Consider the following 20,312-nt stretch of genomic DNA (forward strand, 5'->3'; position numbering starts at 1 on the left):
ATCCTTCCGCGGTCGGTAAAATGGGGATCCAGCTTGTTGGGAGCAATATGCAGACTTTGTAAGCTGCTTTGAGAGGGCTGTAAAGCACTTTAAAATGGAATATACGTGTAAGTGCTATTGCTTTGTATGTCCCTCAGTATGGTTCTCAGCTGGTAATGGATTTGACTCTCACAGCTGAAAAGATGGCCTGTCTACTGTATCTAAAGAAGTCTTAACCACAGTCATCTGTTTCAACTATCACCTTAAACTGTGGCTTATTTAGTGTCTGGGTTTGCCCAATACCTTGAACTATAAACTATAGTTTATCAAACAAAATGACTAAGTTCACACATCACTAAGCCATTACTAAGTAGCCCACAATCAATGCAGATCAAAGGTCTGTTCCTGACTGGTCAGAGCCATAAATGGAAGTATTCCATCAGATAAAATTGCCCAAATCTTTGGACTGTAGATATGTTTGGGAAATCAAAAAAGCACCTTGGAAAGAATCACTTCTGTACCATTACCAAGAAATTGTATTGTTCTGCCCACAAAATCACCTGGGGTGGGACTTGACTCAAACAAAATTTTCCTCTTTTTCTTTTAATCCTGCAGCCTGGATTGCTGCTCTGAGGCAGGGGTGAAATCCAGCAGGTTCTGACAGGTTCTGGAGAACCGGTAGCAGAAATTTTGAGTAGTTTGGAGAACTGGCAAATACCACCTCTGGCTGGCCCCAGAGTGGGGTGGGAATGGAGATTTTGCAATATTTTTCCCCCAGGAGTGGGGAGGGAATGGGGATTTTGCAGTATTTTCCCCTGCCACGCCCACGACGGCACGCCCAAGCCGCACTATGCCCACCAAGCCATGCCCACAGAACCGGTAGTAAAAAAATTTGGATTTCACCACTGCTCTGAGGGTCTGATACAGTGCTGATCTATACACTGATTCACAAGGCAGAAGAAAGCCTCACATGTTCATCAGCTATGTGATGCAAATCAAATTTAACCATATAAAGTAATAAGGGCTGGGAGAAGGAATGAGAAAGCACTGTAACAAATGTAGGATGATAAAGTAGTATCCTCTTTCAATTCTCTCAAGTGAGTTAGAATACAAGGACCTTTATTTATTTTTAAAGATCTAAGTTAAACATACACACATTTCCACTTTAAATTACTATAATAATTACAAAAAATACTATGTAGGCATGTCAATGACATTTAAATTAAAGTCTTGGTCTGAAACACCTGTGATTTCAATCCAGTGTGCTGATTTTGAAGGAACTCAACACAAGGGACTTGCCTAGAGGAGCATGAGAATCACAAGTCATCCTTAAGAGGACAAATAACAGTAATTTTCTTTACAATCCATGCACAGTGACAGTAAACAGCTGGTGGAATACCAAAGCAGTGCTCCAAAAATCTGATAATTGGGTCATCTTGTCTATCAGATATTTCCTTAGCATTTTAGCCAGTTTTTGTAGATGGGGAAGCAAAAGCCATTGAGTGAATTGCAGTTGAACTGAGACTCCAGACATCCTGAATTTGTAAGAATCCTTGCTCCAGTCCCTGAATTTTGCTCCTTTCCTGGTGCTCGAAAAAATCCTGCAATCTCCTGACCCAGGCCCAGTTCGTATATTTAAAACATTTGTTTTTATAAAAGATCATGAAAATAGATTTTTCATTTTAAAAAAATAATAATAATTAGTCTCACCCAAGAACTTAGGCAAAGACAGAACCAAAGAAAACTGTTCATTCCTCTCCTTACTCTTTGAGATGACATACAGAGAATGCCATCCAATCTCGATAGGGAGTATTGGGGCTGTTAGTTACAGCTGGCTGGAAAGCTGCTACCCTATGCCACTCCCACCCGCAAATGTTTCTTAACAATTTCATAGGTTTGTTTGTATGAGCACAAGGTCGTGGTCAAAAGTAATGCCAATAGTTTCAGTGCATAATCATGAAGGCAATTATGCTGCCTGCCTTTTATCCAATCTTTCCCATCCCTTTTGTAAACCACTTTTCCTCCTATAGAAGCAGCTTGACCAACCAGAGCTGTTATGGTGATCCATGGCTTTCCCACTACTGCAGCTTTTTCTCCTGGGAAGAGCAAACATGGTACGGGACAGCTGGGCTAGTACCTTTTCTGCTTCAGTTTTTCTGGTTTTCGACGGGTTCCATGCTTGTCAAAGCTATGAACATGCAATGTAGGTAGGCAGAAAAGGTGGTGGCGGCGGTGGTGGTGCCCTATCACAGAGGTTGGTGTAAAGACTGGTGGGGCCAGCAGTGGAGTCCACCAGGCTGTAGTCAGCAGAGATCCCTGAGTCGGAGACCATCTGGTAGCTGCTTTTGAACTGAAGTTCTGCCTGATGCCCTTGTGGAGAAAGACTTTCGGAACTGGGATCAAACACAGTGTACTCAAAGCTAGAAGAAGCTTGGCTGGGCTCTGTAATTCTTGCTTCTTCAGCCAGCACCAGGTCTGAATCCTCGCTGCTGTGCCTACCCAGCAAAAATGGGGAGCCGTTTCCTCCTAAGCAGCACGGCATCACATTTTTATCCAGTACTAGGTAATCATCCAGGGACAGTTCTGGAGCATAAGGGAGCTCCACTACAGAGCAGCGCTTGGGGGGAAGGGGAGGAGGAAGAGGAGGGTTGTCCACTTTGTGAGTATCACATTCGGATAATAATTCCACCAAAAATGGCTGCTCCTCCAGATAGTGGGTATTCTGGCTCCACCACGGGTAAGTGCTCTGATGGCCCAACCACAACTGCAAAAAAGGGAAATGTCTATGTCAAGGAATAGGATGAGAAACATTCCCTTCTCTCCCTCTTTTGAATTAATTTTTTTCGCCAGTGTCTTTGTATTTCCTTTTTCTGTATCCCATTATATGAATTTCTTTGGATTTTCACTTTATTGCATAAGCATACACGTTCCCAAACATTTTATATCAAGCTAGCTTTGTACAGCTGCCAATAACGAGAATATGTTGAATCCTGAACATTCAACAGAGCTCCTAAGCCCCACCTTCATTTTCCTATAGGGTGCCAATATTTATTTTTCATTAGGATTCTTTGGCCCCACAAACAGGCATGTCAAACAGGTGGCCAGGATCAAAATATGTAATGCCTTCCCCCTATGCCTATTGTTAATAGACCTCATTTTAAATAGCTTTCACTGTCTTTTATGTACTCTTGTCTGTTCTAATAGGTCATTAATGGCTTATCGAATAAGTTGTCAATTATTGCTGAAAAGTTTCAAATGCTTCAGATTTACAATTCTTTTCAGAGAGCGTGGCACTATTGGGAAACATACCAATTGGTCCAGACTATTTTTATTCTGTATATTAATCAAATATTTGCACATGCTTTAATGGGCTTTATTTTTCAGACATGGTCTTTGTTTTCTAGTGAATCTGGATCCCAATTTGGATAATGGGACATTAGAAGAAATGTGTTTTAAAACTATTGTTAGTCCTTGTCATTTTTCAGATTCCCATACAAAGGGAATATATTTTATGAGTGTACAGTTTCACTCCAATGCGCTGGCATACAAATGCATGCACATGAACATATATTTTAATGTAGTTTTTCATCAGAGTCAACAAAATGGACAAGATATTGCTCTCTACATGTTGGAGGATTTTTCATAGCATCCTAATGCCATATGGATCAATTCTAGTGCTTAAATTTCCAAATTCCTTGCCCCATTTAAATTCTTTTAAATGCTTATTCCTAATTGTCCTTTTTGATACCCTCTGATTGAAAGTGTTTGGCCACCAATTGTTCCTTCATTTAGAATTAAGAATGTAACTTGAGTGCTCTTAAGAACACCACTATAGTGATCTTTGCTTTAATGAGACTAGGAGAAAATAGATTAGGAAGGACAGGCAGAACAATACCTGGAAGTTGCCTTTGTAGATGGTGAAAAGATCTTTGAATTCATGCTCAGGGGACGGTATGACAGGCCAGATCTTCTTTTTCAAAAATCTGGTGAAAAATAGTAGGACAGAAGAACACTATTTAAAACAAATATGAAAGCACTTCTCCCCACCCTTCATGCTTAGTATACTGTAGGTAGTCTACGACATACAACCAGTCATTTAGTGACCATTCGAAGTTACAATGATACTGGGAAAAAAATGACCATTTTTCACACTTAAGACCATTGTAGCATCCCCATGATCATGTGATAAAAATATGGGCACTTGGTAACTGACATGTATTTAAGACAGTTGCACTGTTCTGGGGTCGTGTGATCACCATTTACAACCTTCCCAGTAGCTTCCAACAAGCAAAGTCATTGGGGAAACTGGATTCACTTAATGACTGTGTAATTCACTTAACAACTGTAGTGGTTCACTTAAGAACTATGGCAAAGATGGTCATAAAATAGGGCAAAACTCACTTAACAACTGCCTTGCTTAGCAACCAAAGTTTTGGGCTTAATTGTGGTCATTAGTCAAGGGTATCTGTACTACAGCTAAGTCTAGAAATGCTCTTATATTGCCTCAATCCATAACTCTGGAATAAAGAAGGAAAATATTCATTTGATTGATTTCAACGGGAGAAGAACACTGGCTTCTCAATATGACAGAGCTGTACCTGCGGTTAGACATCAGGGTGATGAAAGCCAAAAGCAAGATAATCACAATTAAAATGGCAGAGAGTATCAGAATGAGTGGGTCCAGATCTACAAGAAAGAAAATCGGATTAGGCTAGGTAAAGTTACTCTAAAAAGGTTATATTTCTTAATTAATTATCATCACTGGAGGGATCTGACCACATTATAAAACCACAGTATTGATTAGATAGTAGCTAGTGAAGAAATTGCATAAACTGAAATAGCAGCAAATTTTGAAAGATGATCCACCAATATATACTGATACTTTTTCTGGATTGTAATCAACTATATAGTTTTTCAAAAGTGAACCATGATGATTAAATACTGAAAATTAACTAGAACACTATTTTAATTGGATCACCATGTTAGAATCTGTGGAATCAAGTTGTGGTGATGGTGGTTGTCACTGCATTTTAAATAGTCAAATCCATGCTCAAAATGTATTTTTCTGTGACACCATCATTCCTAATGTCTTCCTGAAGGTTGTAATTGAACTGGTAGTGTGAATGAATAAATCTTTTGGATCAAATAATGAAGCAAATAAGTTTTTAAAGTGCATTTCTCAAAGTGTGTGTGTGTGTGTGCATTCAGAAAATATTCAGACCCCCTTCACTGTCAATTTTAGCCTGATTCTACAGTTGTTGAAATTCATTTTTTCTCAAATTAACAGGTATATAATTTGGCATTAATCCATATTTAATGCCAAATTCTAACAAAATATTAATAGTGTGGTAAAAGTGCAATCCTTGCCTCTGCATTAAAGTATTATTCTTCTGGAAATCTTTCATAGTATTTAATTTTGGCAGAGAGTTAAAGACAATAATTCAGCGTACATGCCAATAAACAAATAGCAAGAAAGAGGCAATACAGGAATACACTGGCAGAGGCACACTTTGGTTATTCTAAATGAATAAGTGGACCAAGATTGGAAGAATTTAGGAGCTCTGGGGCTCAGAGAAAGATTCTGGAGCAAAGTTTTTCAATCTCTTTTCAAGCTGAAAAATGTTTTGATTTGTTTAATACTTGGAACCGCTGATCAAGAGGTAGAGCTCGAATGATAGAAAAATGGCAATAAAACAAAATATGTGCTTGTTTAATTCCTTTATGAAAATGTATATGTTATAGCAATTTAAATTTCCAAAAATGAATGTTCCACCTACTGTATCAGAAACTACCCGCACACATAAATGTAAAAACAAATTATTTATTGTACATGCATTTTTCCAAAGTACAAAAAAATTAAAAATTGAATTCCACAATTACTTGGAAGGCTAATGTTCTAACCAGACCAATCAATGTTCAATGACTGAAATATGATTACCTTTCCTTAAAAATTATTATGGATGTCTCTGATCGCTCAAATGGCCTTTTTAGGAGTTGGGGTTTTGTTTTTCTATTTTTTTGTTTTGGTCTGTATCCTTACATGGAACTCTTTCTTGCAGAACCTCATGGTTCCAGGAATCAAGCTCAGTTTAAAAAATCCTACTTTGGAGAGATTCTTTCATGGAAGAAATGGATACTTCCAAGTGTAGCAACAGAGGCAGATTTAGCTCATTTTGAAATGTGAAAAAATAGGCATTGCCATGTCAGCAATTATCTAAATGTAGCACTCAAAGTACAAATGGCGGTTATGAAAATGGACTCTGAAAGAAAAGGAAAATGAGATGAAAAATGAAAGCAAATAGAGAACAGTTGAGTCATAGAAAATGATTTTGATGCCTGTATCCATGAGATAGTTAAAGGATAATGTATAGAAATCATAAACGCTACTTTTTATATAGTGGAATAAAATAAGATAATTTATTACATTTTGAATGCTGAAAATGTTTTCAGAACATTGGTCTTTCCTTTTTGAAGCATTAATGTTTTTAACTTGGGAGAAATTTTGATAGAAGCTATTAGTAACTGCTCAGTTACAAGACTATAGACTAAAAGTCACATTTCAAAGTTATTCTATTTGAATACAAGCACAAGACACAATGTCTTTATTTTCTAGAAATCTTCAGGAATAATCCTAAAATCGCTTCTAAAACAATACGTGTAGTAAACAAAACGTTGATCGCTTAAAAAACAGCTAATAAAAGATGACATTATCTTAACAGAAATGTCTTAATAATAGCAGAACGTAATTTTTTTATGGAGCTGGAGATGTTCATTTCAATACTGTCTTCAGGCCTTAAAATTAACAAAGATAAAACAAAAACAATCAGAATTCTGAATGTATATTGTATTACCTGTGACATAGTACAGTTGTTAAAACTAGTCTCTGTTGCAATTACTGGTTTTGACTTTGCTCATATTAACAGAAAAATCATATTTATAAATGTAATTAGTTTATGCAGTCTATCAAGTGCTTTCAGTCTGAATGCCTATTCTTTTAAAAGCCTGCCAATGAGGGATTGCTAAATCCTATTCAATTTCTTCTAGCTATTGCCCCTTTAATTAATAATTTCCTGGTGAGAGGCAGGAATTGCTATTTCCTCTTTCTAGCCAGAGCAATATAGCATCAGTCTATATAGCATCATGTCTCTATACTGAGTCAGGAAAATGAAAGCCTTTATAGCTGTACTGCAGAAGAACATGTCTTTCTTTTTAAATTTCATGCCTGTGTCCTATGCATAGCTTAGGCACCAGTCTTACAAAGGAGTTTGACAGAAAACCTTGTTGGCAATGAAAAGGTAAGGAAACTAGCCAAGAATCTTGCATGAAATTGTGTTGCATCCTCTTACATATACCAGTATGTTTTATTTAGTATTACCTTATTGTTTTCCTGAACACACTTAAGAATTTTTTATGTATGCCATCAAATTTCCTGACAGAGAGAACATGTTTCTCTCTGAGGTCTTAAATACTCAGTATTTTTTTTAATTGAGGCATTATCTTTTGTTAATTAAACTCACATAAAAACCACATAAAACTATGAAGTTAATTTCACATTGCACACATAGCATTCACCCAGGCATCTAATATATCTAATATCTTTATGCATGATGATTTGTAAAGCTATTGCTTGACAAATCTATCTGAACCAGACCCAGACAGAACTGTACAATTCTTAGCTGAAGGTCCTTCTGAATGAGTTCCCTGGGGAGCAAATATTTATGACCTTGCAACCTGGATACCATCTACTGGGGATTCTCAAATTTTGCAGTGCCATAACCTCCTAAAAGATAAATGCGATCCATCCCCAATGAGGATTTAATTGGGGCTAGGTTGGGCAAAAAAGAATATGCTACTTACTGAAAGATACACATCCTTTTCTTGAATTAAGCTTGTTGTTTATCAGCACTTGGTCAATTGATTACCTTAGTTTTTCTCTTACAACCCACCCATTTCAAGATAGTAGAAAATTAAAACAGTGGATAAAAATACAGACGTGTGAATCATGTATTTGTACAAACTCTCCAAAGATTATGAATATCACATGCCATGCCGTAACTGGCAGGAAGCCATCCACCAATTTGTGAATGGTGGTGACTGAGACTTGGTGACTGAGACTTGGTCTGACAAATGACTAGATCTACAAATGCAGCATGTCTCACATGTAGATGACTTTGTGCCACAGCTCAGGTTGATTCTTTTGTTTTCATTGGAGATTTTCTATGCTTTAATTCACTGCATGTAGTCTCTAACTTAAAACCATTTATTTGGTGATCATTTGAAGTTACAATGGCACTAAAAAGTGTCTTATGACAGGTCCTCACACTTATGACCAACATAGCATCCCCATAGTCATACTTTGGGAGCTTGGTAACTGGCATGTATTTGCAATGGTTGCAGTGTCCTGGAGTCATCGCCATTTGCAACCTTCCTGGATGGTTTCCAACAAGCCAAGTCAATGAGGGTAGCCAGTTTCACTTAACAAATGTATGATTCATTTAACAACTGCAGTGATTCACTTAGCAACCATAGCAAAAAGGCTGTAAAAGCAGGCATGACTCACTTAACAACTACCTTGTTCAGCAACAGATATGGTGCCAGTTGTGGTTATAAGTCAAGGGTTACTTGTAATTCTCTCATCCATATTAACCTATACCAGTGGGACTTCCTCTGTTGCATGATGTTCTAATCTTGATGAGATTATGAAGTCTCTTTGCTCTTCCTTTCTATTTTATCTTGTGCTATATATTGTTTTACTATAGTTTATTCCATACCTCTTTTACTCTGGTTTTTGTTTTATGTGACATTTACACTGTCTTTCCTGGATTTGGTAACAGTTTCTGCATGTTTCTTTTCTTTTTATTGAGCTGATCATTGACTATAATTAAAGTAAAGTTGGTTTGATGGTATGTTTAGCCTAATTCCATGTAATAGGGCAATTATATATATATTATAAACCGAGGCTTAGAATCAAAGTCATGTGAATTATTAGTACTGCTTTATAAATCCTCAGTAAGACCACACCTGGAATACACATCCAGTTTTGGTCACCACATTACAAACATGATGTTGAGACTTTGGAAAAAATGCAAACGAGCAACTAAGATTATTAAAGGCCTGGAGACTAAAACATATGGTTGCAGAAATTGGCTATGGCCAATCTAGAGAAAAGAAGGACTGGGGAGACAGGATAGCAGTATTCCAGTATTTGAGGGGCTGCCACAAAAAAGAAAGGGGTCAACTTATTTTCCAAAGCACCAGAGAGCAGGACAAGAAACAGTGGATGGAAACTAAGGACAGTAGCAACTTGGAATTAAGGAGACACTTCCTAACAGTGAGAACAATTAACTAGTGGAACAGCTTGCCTTCAAAGATTCATCACTGGAGGTTTTAAGAAAAGACTGGACAAACACTTATCTGAAATGGTATAGGCTGTTTCAGTAAGGGGGTTGGACTAGAAGACCTCCAAGGTCCCTTCCAACTCTGATTGATTGAGGATTTTTTTTTAAAAAAAAACAACCCACATAGCTTATCTGATTCCTGTCTCCCCAGAGCTTTCCGCCCTCTGTGAAAGACATGTAGCGCTCCCTGTTTGGTTAATACCTGATCTCTGGAGGGCCCGGGATAGGGGTTATTCCTCTATCCTGGTCCTATTAGACCTCTCAGCGGCTTTTGATACCATCGACCATGGTATCATGTTGCGCCGGCTGGGGGGACTGGGAGTGGGGGGCACCGTTTTGCGGTGGTTCTCCTCCTATCTCTCTGACTGGTCGCAATCCGTGTTGACAGGGGAGCAGCGGTCGACCCCAAGGCGCCTTGTTTGTGGGGTGCCGCAAGGGTCAGTCCTCTCGCCCCTCCTGTTCAACATTTATGTGAAGCCGCTGGGTGAGATCATCCATGGTTTTGGGGTGGAGTTCCATCAATACGCTGATGATACTCAGCTGTACATTTCCACCCCAGACCATCCCAACGATGCCTTGGAAGTGATGTCCCAGTGCCTGGAGGCCGTGCGGGTCTGGATGGGGAGAAACAGGCTTCGACTCAACCCTTCCAAGACCGAGTGGCTGTGGCTGCCGGCATCCCGGTATAGCCAGCTGATGCATCGCTGGTTATTGGGGGCGAATCATTGGCCCCCACAGAGAGGGCCCGCAATTTGGGTGTCCTCCTGGATGCGCGGCTGTCTTTAGAAGGGCATATGACAGCCGTGGCCAGGGGTGTTTTTTGTCAGGTTTGCCTGATATGCCAGTTGCGCCCCTTTCTGGACCGGGACTCCCTACGCACGGTCACTCAAGCACTCGTCACTTCTCGTCTGGACTATTGTAACGCTCTCTACATGGGGCTCCCCTTGGGGTACACCTGGAGGCTCCAACTGGTGCAGAATGCGGCTGCGCAGGGGATTATGGGAGCGATGGGGCGCTCCCATGTGACTCCTCTCCTGCGCGAGCTGCATTGGCTTCCGGTGGACTTCCGGGTGCGCTTCAAGGTGTTGGTGATCACCTTCAAAGCGCTCCATGGCTTTGGGCCAGGGTACTTACGGGACCGCCTTCTGCCACCAATAGCCTCCCACCGGCCGGTTCGCTCCCACAGAGAGGGCCTCCTCATGGTGCCGTCGGCCAGACAATGCCAGCTGGCGACCCCCAGGAGGAGAGCCTTCTCTGTGGTGGCACCTACCCTATGGAACAATCTACCCCCAGAGATACGAGTGATCTCTGACCTTTGGATCTTTCGTCGGGCCCTAAAAACTTATTTTTTTCAGTTAGCCGGTCTGTCTTGATTTTAGGGTTAGTTTTAAAATTTTAATATTGATTTTAATTGACAAGTTTTAAATTATGGGCCAAATTTATAAATTATTTTAACTTTATTTTTAACTGTGATGTTTGTATAGATGTTTTTATCTTGGCTGTTCACCGCCCTGAGTCGGAAATGAGAAGGGCGGTATAGAAATTTGAATAATAAATAATAAATAAATAAATAAATAATACAAAAGGGAGGGAAAGGTTTTTTGGTTCCTTACTCCTGAAACAGGAGGTTGGTACTTTGCCAAAAGCAAGCACCACATAGTTTGTATTTTTGTATATTTTTCCATTCTAGAGAATGAACAAATGAAGGAAGAGGATCTGGTAGGTAGTCCGACCAATGAAAAGTATAAGAGAAATGCATATTCAAGCCACTGTCATAGCAATGGAAGGAAAAGCTGGTCTTATCAGAATGCAGGGAAAGGAAAGCTTCTCAGTGTTTACCACTGAGACCACTATGCAGCACGGGTCTAGGTATTATGTCCTTCAAGAGAAGAAATGTAGGACTCAGCTACTGTGTGTTTAGTTAGGAAGTTTGCACTTGATCTAAAAGGTCAGCTTCACTGTCTGGAAATCCACATGATTCTAATGTTTGCCTCCAGTGGCTAAAATAGTAGCCTTGATTGCTTGAGCTTCTTTTAATTAGTTTTGAATGGCAAGTTGGATATATCTATATTTTGATAGCAAGGAGTATTTTGGCAATACTGATCTATGCTCCAGTTTTTATTTTTATTTCACCTGTGGCAATACTAAAAGCTTTCTTTGCCCAGCCCTCATGCAGCCAATATGCCTGTTTTCCCACTATTAACAAAATGTGGAAATGGCAATCCTGAGTAATATCACAATAAGCGAGGTTTTCATATGCCCTCTTCCTGAAATCAAAATGCAACCGAGACAGAGTTACTATTTCAGTTACTTTGTGCCTGAAATAGCAGTACAGTAGCAGAAAGTAATTGATCGCAATAGAATTACAGAGAATCACAGAGAATTGAATAGTTTTGATATTCTTCCCACCCCCAAATCACTTGCTTTGGTGGGTGGGTGGGGGGAAGATCTGTGTTTCTTCCTCCTGAGTTGGAGGAACTTTTTATGTTTATAGGGACCTCGATAAGAAAATAATTTATTTCTGCCATAATAGTGTGGACCCAATTATTGAGCAGAGTGTGTAGCTATTAGAACCCCAAGATGCTTCATTGTGGTTGATGGTGTCTAGAATGCGTTTTATCATTCTGAGTGTGAGCTCTCCAGAAAATGGTGGCATTGGGTAGTCAACATTTAACACCACAAATAAATGGGACACTTGCCATTTGGTATTGCCACTGATACTTCCTGTGACCACTCACTCCAATAGCCATCATAGCTGACTCCATTAGGCTTGGCCCGAACAGCCAAAGTGTAGTGAGTGCCCCCTTTGAGATTCAGGAGGTAATATGTCTGCCCACTGGTACTTTCCACCTGAGGAGAGGAGGATAAAAACTGAGTAAGGAGGAGGAAAGAAAGTGTGTGGCGGCGGCGGGGTGGGGGGTGTTATTAGAGTCAAGAAACAAAAGGTCAGAGACTTACCCGTCGGGGTCTGTAGCCCTCAGGGGAGACAGACACTTCATAGCGGATACTGTTTTCCATGTATGCAATGGGGGGTGATTGCCAGCTCACATTCAGCTGACCAGAGGACTCCATAAACTGCACTGTCAGGTTAGAGGGGGGGTCCAGGAAAACTTGGGACAAAGGAAGAAGAGGGTGAGAACAGGCAAGCAACCTTCGTTTCTCCAGTTCAGCAGATACATCAGGCAGTGGCCCTGCAGCTCCTATTTCCCATCTAGGACAGACCACAATTTCTAGATGCATTTCCTCAAGAAATGTCCCTCTAGCATACCCCCCTAACACAGATATACTGTTTAGGACAATGGGAAGTTCAGGATACCTTCATGGGTCACGTTGTCATGCTGAATGAACATGGATGTCTTGTGATCAAAACATAACAAAATAAACCCAAACCTAAGCCAATATCTTAGTGTGATACAGGAAATTAATCTACTGTATTGAGTTTTTCCCACCAGAGTGTGTTGGTTCATTTAATAGCTACCTGATATATGAATATTCAATCACTGAACCTTTTCTTGATAAGGAGACAAACAGATGGGAAAGTTTGATTTGCCTGATTATACAATAGGGTAATAAGGGCTCTCTTACAAGCAAAATTTAAGAAAATTTAGTCCCTTGAAAGATAAAGCACTTAAAGGTGTTTCCAAATAGTCATATCATCATCTTTCAGTTGTAACCCTATCATGCTTTCCTATTATTTATTCCTTTTTCTTGTAACAAAAATATTCCAAGAGAAGAAAGAAGAAATAGCTGAGCTGAGGAAAAAAATGAGCTCCTGGAAAAAATGTGGGAGATCCATCTAATAGATAAATAATTCTGGAAGCTCCTGTTTGCAAACAATGGGAAGCTCGGCTTGGCATTCACTTGTGGGAAAAATGTTTTTTCCCCTTTCCATATTCTGCAGCATGTGTCTATTGTATGAGGACAAACCTGAATAGGATGCCACTAGTCTTGCCACCAAGTTTTGAATGCACTGAATATGGATTCTTTCTATTTCTGGGTTAGAAAGGGATTAGACTCCAACACACACAAACATACACATAGACAGACAGACAAACAAAAAGACACACAGCCATTTGCAGAGGACTTACCAAGTCTTTCCACATATATTGTTCTGGTGTAAAGGGTGTTGTTAGAGGACAGCCCTTCAAAGACTTTGATCTCCAGGGGGCTGAAAGCTGAGATATCCTGCCTTTGAAAGAAGCAGGTATAGAGTGTTGTATTCCTGGATGTGTTCTCCACAGTCAAATTACAGGACTTCAGGAAGTTGTCTTCCCTGGGTGAAATCAAGGGGCAAAATAGGATTAATCTTGGGAGGAAACTATTATGAAGGGGTTTCCCCACTCTTCCATTGTTCCCAGCAGAAGACACAGAGTCAAAGCAAGAGGATAGATTTCCAGTTTTGAGGTTGGAAAGTTGACTGCTACTACATAATTTTTGCTATTTGACTTTTTAAAAGCTCCCTGTCAGTATTAGTTAAAGCATGGGACTGACACCAACAAGTATTTTAATGAGGACCTAGTTGGTTGTTTCAAATTCACATGTGAACTCTTCCTCATTTTACAACTCCTAATTGGGGCTTTTCTCCTGAATCTCTAGCAAAGGATTCATCAAACTGAGACTTAGCTGACTTAGCTGAGACTTAGCTGACATACTAGTCTGTTCCCTATATTAAGATGAAAATAGGTCTGATGTGACAGGAAGTACAGATCACAGGAAGGGATCAGAGTCACATGGGGCAAGAAGTGGCTTGGTCAGGGCTAAGTGGATTTAAGACAACAAAATAGCACTTGACATTCTTAAGAAAAACATTTGGAATGAGACCATGGCCTGAGACAGGCTGACTTTACTACAATGTATAAACCACTTACTCAAACTTGTAGCAAAAACTGTACATGCTCTGGTTTTTTGGTTCCTTCAGAAGATCTGATATTTCCCAGAAACAGGCCAGATCTTCTAGCTGCTGGGTGAAGCACTTGGGGTTCAAGAGCTCTTCTGTCATCAGGCGTGCAACTGGATGCAAAGCAGAGAGACACAAGTTTAGTGTTACTGACTGATATGGGACAGCAGGGATCACAACACAACCAGTGGTGGGTTTCAAATATTTTTACTACCGGTTCTGTGGGTGTGGCTTGGTGGGCATGGCATGGCTTGGTGGGTGTGGCTTGGTGGGTCTGGCAGGGGAAGGATACTGTAAAATCTCCATTCCCACCCCACTCTGGGGAAAGGATACTACAAAATCCCCATTTCCTCCCGATCAGCTGGGACTTGGGAGGCAGAGAATAGATAGAGGCCAGATAGATAGATAGACCAGTCAGAATTTTTACTCCAAACTACTCAAAATTTCTGCTACCGGTTCTCCAGAACTGGTCAGAACCTGCTGAAACCCGCCTCTGAACACAACCATCCCTATCTAATCACTAGGCAGCAAAATTGTATCTTCTGAAGGTCACACAAAAGAATGCTGTGGGGTGTTTGCTAATTATGCCAATCTGATATGTTCCCCCAATTAAGTAAAGCCTCAGGCAAAAACAAAACAAAACACAAACAAACAAACAGCTCAAAACTGGTAGCATTAATTGATTTAAGTCAGAAGAAATAAGTTGGTTATTTGAAATGGAATGACTGGAAATGTAAGAAACTACGTAAGTTACAGTGGTGGGTTGCTGTTGGTTCGGTTGTGGGCGTGCACGCCTATGACCGAACTGGTAGCGACAGGTTTTGAAACCCACCCCTGGTAAGTTACAAAGATTTGTAAAAAATGAAGAAAATATCACATTATGGCTTGTTAGGTCACATCCACATTCATCATGAGAAGTTATTTTAAAATGCTCTAGGGACCGAAGTGTGAACTGTTCAAAAAAAAAACCCTAAAGAAATTCAGTGTACAAGACTGTGTCCCACAAACACATTCAGAAAGACATAAAAGGGAGGGGGATACTTCCTGCTGTTTCTAATCCAACACTTATTTACTATGAACTGCAATTCTGCTAATATATGATTCCAGAGAAATGCACTCCCTATATGCTTGGGAGAAAGCAGCTTAATAGCATTAAGGCTAGTGCTACTGGATATAGGCTGAAAAACCCCAAACAGCTAAAGTATTAGGGGTTAACAGAGAGAGAAATCTCTAACAGGTTTTTGTCTCTCTCCCAGGCTTTCTAGTGGCCGCCTGATCTCTGCAGCTCAACCTTGAGAGCCCTGCAGTATTGTACTTCATAGATTCCTGGTGGTAGCCTTCTGTGGGTTGGACTGAAGTTGAAAACTAGTTTATAGTAGCTCTGCAAATACTGTTTATTGTCTTCCTTTCCAAATGTAGGTTGAACTGTGAGCATACAGTACAATAACATACAGCATACAATAGCATCCAGTGTAAAACATTATAAGGCTGGATTGAGAAATCACTTTACAGTAACCCGGTAGTGCAGTCCCTTTTTAAAGTTATAGGCTGCAGATGAGTTTGGTTCAAAATCCCAGTCAAAAGTCTCTTGCAGCTTGCAGGGGGTGTCATAGCAAACTTTGATCTACTTAAATTTCTTCTCTTTCTGGCTGAAATAAGTTCCTAGTTGGGCTAAGACTAAAGAAAATAAAAGCTTTTCTGCCCAAACAGAAATTATAGGGTAGAGTCTTGGCTGCAATTTTCCTTTCTTTCAATTTCTTCAGCAATATGTATATCTCAGGGATATATAGCAATGTGTTTGGGATTCTAGCTGGTGGCAGTGGATCATTAAAACAATATATTGTTTGCCAGAATCACATGATCCACAATACTGTATGCATTGTAGGACTCTGCTTCCTTATGAGTACATATGCCTACACACACACACATACACTTCTATAACAACCATCTCCATCTGACATGTGTTTCCTGAGATAAGGGACTCTGTCCCTGCTTTCTGTTCCTGCCATAGGTAAATTCACATCAACCAAAAGGTTCAGTTAAACATAGAAATACAGTAAATAAATGAATACAAATAGTAAGGAATCTGCACATAGCATTTGGATTTCTTTTGCTTTTTTTTTACATTTCTCATGCTTTCCTGTATACAATTCTATGAAATAACCTGCATAAGCGTAAGTAAGGCTAATATACATGCTAGAAATTAAATAAGTCCAGGTGAGTATTTTCTTCTAGGACTGCTGAACTTGTTAGCAAGATTTGACTATAATTTCTTAACCAGTTATAGCATGGGGCTATTGGTGGGAGATGGGAGGAAACAACAGGTCTCCAGAGATGCAACAGAGTATGTGACAGTATTTGTGCCCCAAGTTTCTACATGGATTTCTCTAGAAGCTAGGCACTTTAGTTCTTTTTAAATGAATCGGATTTGGGCAAAAGGCTTCTTTTGGGTAGCTTATTGTCTTTGAATTCAGCCTGGAGAATCAAACAAATCAAACACACACATGCACGCACATGCACACTGATGAAAACATCCCCAAGAAAAAGGTCAAGCACTCTTAGAGAGTATACTTGAAGTGGGAGTGGAGGATTAAAAGGTGGGAATTTAGGCACAATAAGTCCATTCTAGAGAAAACAGATGTAAGAGAGAAGACTTGTGAAGAGTCTCATAGATAACGGTATTTAGAAAAGTATTTGCTAGAGAGAGGACAAGACAGAACAGGATACAGTGAGAATATCCCTTTGATTAGAAACAAGTTCTTAATTCCTTGGCAAGGAATCTGCATGCTTTGAGGCAATTTTTCAAAGGTCTCTATGGGGCAATTCCTGTGCCCTATTGCAATGCACAACGTACTTGAAAAGAAGATGCTGAAGTAGCACATGCTCACCAGTTGAAAAAGTACCTTCATTTCCTACTGTTAGATTAGGATCATATGATTTGAGGCTATCTTCAGTGGAATCTTTGGTTTAAACAAGAGAGTGTACTCTGAATTATTCAACCCATGATACTTTGCAGCCTACAATGTAAACTCAAGCAGAGTTTAAAGTAACACAAAGACTTGCTTTATTAGCAGAGCTAGATCTTGTCAGGATTTATTTTTTATTACAAGTCCTCGCTGGATGTTGTCATCAGGAAATTAAATTGTGAAAGATCCTTACATACACAAATGCATACAGTGAGACAAATCACATGTGCTTCATAACCTATGATTACATTCAATCATAATGAGTTCTGGATATTTATGTAACAAGTCATGTTCTTCTATGGTCAGGGTGAAATCTTTTTTAAAGTAAGCATTTGCTCCATGTTATAAATTCCATATGTCTAACTGTCAATCCATGACCATATAGGTAAAATGAAATAAAAATTAGACAGCACTTTTTCTATTATCTTTATATAAATGAATATTTTTGGATTTCAGAATTTTAAGATTACCATAGCAGGGAGAAACCATCTTGAAGTGGGAAGTATATGGTGATAATATGCTTGGGCTCTTATATCTGCTTTTGCTGATGTATGCAACACATGCCAAAAAATATTGTAGATGCTACTAAGGATCTCTGTCACTTTGCGTAATGTCTCTTTGTAATCCCTCTCTCCCGCCACTCTTGCTTAAATGGCTATAACTGAGCATCAGCCTTTTCTGACTTGATGTTCTCCCGAGAAAACATCTCTTAAAGCCTGTAGCCAGCCTGGCTTTTAGCACTGCCAGAAAAGTGCTAAGTTAAATCTGAAAGGCTGCCGCAAAGTTGCCAGCTTTGGAATATCAAAGCATGGAAGGCTTGGGTTGTGCCAGTCGGTCCCCAGGGATCATCCGTTTGATGCCACAGAGCACTGTTTATCTCTGCTCCTTAACAGAAGTATCTCTCAGAAGTTTCCTCTCTTGGGCCACTTTGGCTGTTTTCCCTTCCTCCGTGTTAACTGCAGTGGGATTTAACCTGCACAGGGAGGGATTTTTCAGATCCATGTGGCCTTACAAGAAACTGCTCTCAGACTGAAAAGAGACCAAAATGGTTCCCTGCAACCTTGTTGCAGGAAACCATTTTACAGACTGCCAACTTTTTGGAAGTCTGGTAGCAGCTTTTCTGACTCGCATATGTTATTAAAAGGCACATACTTTCATGAGTTCCAGCTGACGTCATTCCATGCATAGAGTGGCTTTTCCTCTCTTGACCCCTCGTGATTTTTGCTACATAAACTAACATGGCTCTCTTCCTCCTCCTCCTTCTCCTCCTCTGTCTGGCAAAAATGTACAGGCTTACTTTGTCAATAGTAGTATAGTAAGAGAAATAAAATGACAGAGAAAGAGACTTCGGACATACTTCAGATAAGGCAAGTTATATGTGATTTTATTCAATCAATTTTGCATAGGGTGACTCTTAAAAAAAAAAAATCTTCTCAGTAGCAATGTTTGTCAAGCCCCAGCATGGCTGGCTGGGAGTTCTGAGAGTTGAAGTCTACATCTCTTAAAGTTGCCAAGGTTGAGAAACACTGCTCTAGCCCAATATGGACTGCATGAATTCAAAGGTGCTAAAAACAAACACCATGTTAGACCCCTGGTAGGCTGGCCTCAGATGCCACCTCTTGACAACATGGTGCCTCTGACTCTCCATTCCTTCTGCCGCCACCACCCTCACACCCTGTGATGACACTCACCTGCCTCCCTCCCTCTGCCTTGCCCTTACTGGCCCCACTTAGCCCAGCCTGCTCAAGAAGGGTACCTTTGCTGTTGAAGTATGCACCAAGATTCCTAGGGCCCTCCTGAAGTGAGCCAGAAGCCCAAAACACCAGGATCAAAAAGGCAGCAATGGATCTCCAGGCCTGCTCCATGCTTTGATGGGGGTAAGGGCAGCCGTTCTTCCAGAAAAGACTTTTCACCTGCTCTGCCAGTTGGTAACTGACTGCAGAAGCTGATGCCTGGGTCTTTGCTCCACAGCTGGAGGCTGCAGATAAGAGGGCGGGCTCTGGGTTGAGAGAGGTAGCGGCAAAGCAACAACAACAAATTGCTGCAACTGCAAGCAGATTGGAGCCCCCTCTCCCCCTAGGGATTTCTCCTGTGCATGATAAGAGTACTATCTTCTTACATTTAGAGTAAGGTTATGTCAAAATCATTGTAACCCAATGGCAACTACAAGTCAAACTCCAGGCCCAGCATACTTCTAGTCCACCCCAAAGCTTGAAAATTGCGTACTTTCCCCAATCATTCTTCTTGGAGCCATCTGTCCCTGGTCTGTGTATCTCCAATCCCGTGCCAAAGGCATTCCTTTTGCTATTCTGTGTGCAGTGCAGGTTGCTCCTACTTCAGAGACAGAATTCCCCGAAGGCAAAAGAGAGAGGAAAAGGATTGTTAAAAATCTAATGGATAAAACAGGGGTAAACAACACCTCACAGAAGGCAGAATAAACAATCTGCCACAAAGATTATGTTAATATCAGGAAGAACTTCCCAGGTCCAGGAATTCACAGAAATAGAACCTTTAATTGTTTATGTGACATACATTCATTACCCCCCCCCCCATTGCACTAAAACACAATTGTGATGTATTTGGATTTGGCCTGATATTGTAGGAAGTTGGCTGCTGGAGCTTGCGCCCCTTAACAGTGGCTGTGGGAATAGAACATAGAATAATAGGATTGGGAGGGTCCTTGGAGGTCTTCTAAACCAACCCCCTGCCTGTGGCAGAAGATTCTATTTGTTCCAGACTTCTTTCTTTGGACTTGATGGGATCATAGAAAGAATAACAGAATAGAACAATAGAGTTGGAAGGGATACTGGAGGTCCTCCAATCTAACCCCCTGCACAAGCCATTTGAGACTAATTGTTTTAACTGTCAGGAAATTTCTCCTTATTTCTAGGTTGCTTTTCTCCTTGATTAGTTTCCATCCATTGCTTCTTGTCCTGCCTTCAGGTGCCTTCAGAGAATAACTTGACTCCCTCTTCTTTGTGGCTGCCCCTTAGATATTGGAATGCTGCTATCATGTCACCCCTGGTCCTTTTCATTAAACTAGACATACCCAATTCCTGCAACCGTCTTTCA

At 40.3% G+C, this 20,312-nt stretch overlaps 1 protein-coding gene across 1 annotated transcript; it reads right to left on the reverse strand.

Annotated features, from left to right (window-relative positions):
• Nucleotides 1–1,082: 1,082 nt before the first annotated feature.
• EPOR (erythropoietin receptor) lies at nt 1,083–19,174 on the reverse strand. The gene is made up of 8 exons (XM_034434538.3): nt 18,997–19,174; nt 14,246–14,387; nt 13,466–13,650; nt 12,336–12,487; nt 12,077–12,227; nt 4,578–4,665; nt 3,875–3,962; nt 1,083–2,743 (listed from the first exon to the last, which is right to left on the reverse strand). Exons 1-8 carry the CDS (start codon nt 19,103–19,105, stop codon nt 2,168–2,170), a joined length of 1,491 nt encoding a protein of 496 aa, XP_034290429.1. The 5' UTR covers nt 19,106–19,174; the 3' UTR covers nt 1,083–2,167.
• Nucleotides 19,175–20,312: the final 1,138 nt, after the last annotated feature.

The sequence above is a fragment of the Pantherophis guttatus genome, chromosome 2 (assembly GCF_059756535.1).
Source record: "Pantherophis guttatus breed Tessera chromosome 2, ASM5975653v1, whole genome shotgun sequence".
NCBI lineage: Eukaryota > Metazoa > Chordata > Lepidosauria > Squamata > Colubridae > Pantherophis > Pantherophis guttatus.